Raw genomic sequence first — 2,953 nt, 5'->3', positions numbered from 1 at the left:
GGACTACAGGCGCCCGCCACTGCGCTCGGCTAATTTTTTTTGGTATTTTCAATAGAGATAGGGTTTCACTGGATTAGCCAGGATGGTCTCGATCTCCTGGCCTCCTGATCCACCTGCCTCGGCCTCCCAAAGTGCTGGGATTACAGGCGTGAGCCACCGCGCCCGGCAGGTTTTTTATTTCGTAGAGATGGTGTCTCCCTATGTGACAGGAGGCCTAGCACTTTGGGAGGCTAACACTATGTTGTGTTCTTGAGACGGAGTCTCACTCTGTCACCCAGGCTGGAGTGCAGTGGCATGATCTTGGCTCACTGAAACATCTGCCTCCCAGGCTCTAGCGATTCTCCTGCCTCAGCCTCCCAAGTAGCTGGGATCACAGATGCGCACTTCCATGCCTGGCTAAGTTTTTGGCATTTGGCATTTTAGTAGAGATGAGGGTTCACCATGTTGCCCAGGGTGGTTTCGAACTCCTGAGCCCAGGTGTTCTGCCCACCTCGGCCTCCCAAGTGCTGGGATTACAAGCATGAGCCACACCTGGCCCCTACAGAGTTCCTTTTTTTTTTTCTTGAGACAGAGGCTCACTCTGTCACCCAGGTCCCACATACTTGGGAGGCTGAGGCAGGAGAATAGCTTGAACCCGGGAGGTAGAGGTTGCAGTGAGCCGAGATCACGCCACTGCACTCCAGCCCGGGCAACAGAGTGAGACTCTGTCTCAAAAAAAAAAAAAAAAAAAAAAAAAAGAGACAGAGGCAGGTAGATCATGTGAACTCAGGAATTCAAGACCAGCCTGGGCAATATGGCAAAACCCCATCTCTACAAAAGATACAAAAATTAGCCAGATGTGGTGGTGCACACCTGTAGTCCCAGCTACTTGGGAGGCTGAGGTGGGCGGATGGCTTGAGCCTGGGAGGCAGAGGTTGCATTGAGCTGTGATCATGCCACTACACTCCAGCCTAGGTAATAGAGCGAGACCCTATCTCAAAAAAAATAAAAAGACTGGGCATGGTGGCTTACACCTGTAATCCCAGCACTTTGGGAGGTTGAAGTGGGTGGATCACCTGAGATCAGGAGTTTGAGACCAGACTGACTGTCCAATACAGTGAAACCCCATCTCTACTAAAAATATAAAAATTAGCCAGGTATGGTGGTGGGTGGCTGTAGTCCCAGCTACTTCAGAGGCTGAGGCAGGAGAATCGCTTGAACCTGGGAGATGGAGGTTGCAATGAGTCGATATCACACCACTGCACTCCAGCCTGGGCGACAGAGCAAGACTCCATCTCAAACAATAAATAAATAAATAAAATAAAAATGTTTAATCACTTGTTCTTGGAGGTCAAGGAGATGTCTCAGAGGCAGTCTCCCTGCACTGCCCTTTGAGCAGTTCTTGGCCAGGTAAAGGTCCTGTGGCACGAAGATGCCTCAGACAATAGGAGGTGCCCCAGGTACTCCAGAGGAAGCCTTAGAAGAGTGGTAAGGAGGCCGGGCGCGGTGACTCACGCCTGTGATCCCAGCACTTTGGGAGGCCGAGGTGGTTAGATCACGAGGTCAAGCGATTGAGACCATCCTGGCCAACATGGTGAAACCTCATCACTACTAAAAATACAAAATTTTGCTGGGCACGGTGGCGTGTGCCTGTAGTCCCAGCTACTTGGGAGGCTGAGGTGGGAGAATTGCTTGAACCCGGGAGGCGGAGGTTGCAGTGAGCTGAGATGGCACCACTGCACTCCAGCCTGGGGACAGAGTGAGACTCCATCTCAAAGAAAAAAAAAAAAAGAGTGGCAAGGAGCTTGAATGTTACGGACTGTCACCATTGCCCACCCTACCCCAGATCCCAAGACAAAAGCGTGGTTGAAGGAGCACGTGGAGCCTGTGTTCGGCTTCCCCCAGTTTGTCCGGTTCAGCTGGCGCACGGCTCAGACCATCCTGGAGAAAGAGGCGGAAGATGTTATATGGTGGGTGTCGTGGATGTCCTGGGGGTGCTATAGGGAAGGAAGGAGGGAGGCCAGGGTTCAGCCCTGCCTGAGAGGGTTGCTCCCCATGGAAGTGGTCACTGTCATCACCTGTCTCCCACAGGGAGGACTCAGCACCCGAGGATCAGGCGGGACTCAGGAAGATCACATCCTACTTCCTCAATGAAGGGTCCCAAGCCCGTCCCCGTCCTTCCCACCGATACTTCCTGGAACGTGGCCTGGAGTCAGCAACCAGCCTCTAGCAGCTGCCTCTATTCGCTCTACCTACCTCCCCAACCCAGACATTAAAGTTGTTTAAGGAGAACCGCACGTAGAGGATGTACTTTTGAGACAGAGGCGAGGTGGGAGTGTGCTCTGCAGCCGGGTCCAGCTATTGCCTTTTGGAACCTTAAACAGAATGGGTGTTGGTTGGTTGATTTTATTTGGTTTGATTTTTTTGTATTTTTAAATTTTATTTATTTATCTTTTATTTTTTATTTTTTATTTTTTTTGAGAGACGGGAGTCTCACTCTGTCACCCAGGCTGGAGTAGAATGGGGCAATCTCGGCTCACTGCAACCTCTGCCTTCCAGGTTCAAGCGGTTCTCCTGCGTCAGTTTCCCAAGTAGCTGGGACTATAGGGGTATGCCATGCCCAACTAATTTCTTTTATCTTGAGACAGAGTCTCCTATTGCCCAGGCTGGAGTACCACGGCATGATCTCAGCTCACTGCAACCTCCACCTCCCTGGTTCAAGCAATTCCCCTGCCTCAGCCTCCCGTGTAGCTGGGATTATGGGCGCACGCCACCACACTCGGCTAATTTTCTTTTCTTTCTTTCTGTTTTTTTTTTTTTTGAGACAGAGTCTCACTTTGTCACCAGGCTGGAGTGCAGTGATGCGATCTTGGCTCACTGCAACCTCTGCATCCCGGGTTCAAGCATTTCTCCTCCCTCAGCCTCCCACGTAGCTGTGACCACAGGCACGTGCCACCATGCTCAGCTAATTTTT

At 51.4% G+C, this 2,953-nt stretch overlaps 1 protein-coding gene across 5 annotated transcripts in view; it reads left to right on the top strand.

Moving 5' to 3' along the window:
* RNASEH2A (ribonuclease H2, subunit A) overlaps positions 1 to 2,388 on the top strand; it is an 8,050-nt gene extending 5,662 nt beyond the window's left edge. For 2 of the 5 annotated variants that reach the window (XM_011954710.1, XM_011954711.1), the window contains exons 7-8: positions 1,826 to 1,949; positions 2,071 to 2,388. In XM_011954710.1, coding sequence (XP_011810100.1) covers positions 1,826 to 1,949; positions 2,071 to 2,209 — 263 coding nt within the window. In that variant the 3' untranslated portion in view covers positions 2,210 to 2,388. Of the gene's footprint in view, positions 1 to 1,825; positions 1,956 to 1,998; positions 2,005 to 2,070 lie in introns of all 5 variants that reach the window. The other 3 variants (XM_011954709.1, XM_011954712.1, XM_011954708.1) reach the window with 3 other exon arrangements.
* Positions 2,389 to 2,953: the final 565 nt, after the last annotated feature.

Source organism: Colobus angolensis, unplaced genomic scaffold, assembly GCF_000951035.1.
Source record: "Colobus angolensis palliatus isolate OR3802 unplaced genomic scaffold, Cang.pa_1.0 Scaffold39, whole genome shotgun sequence".
NCBI classification, from domain to species: Eukaryota; Metazoa; Chordata; class Mammalia; order Primates; family Cercopithecidae; genus Colobus; species Colobus angolensis.
Note: the sequence above shows the minus strand (reverse complement) of the source record. Positions and strands in the feature narration are given on the sequence as shown.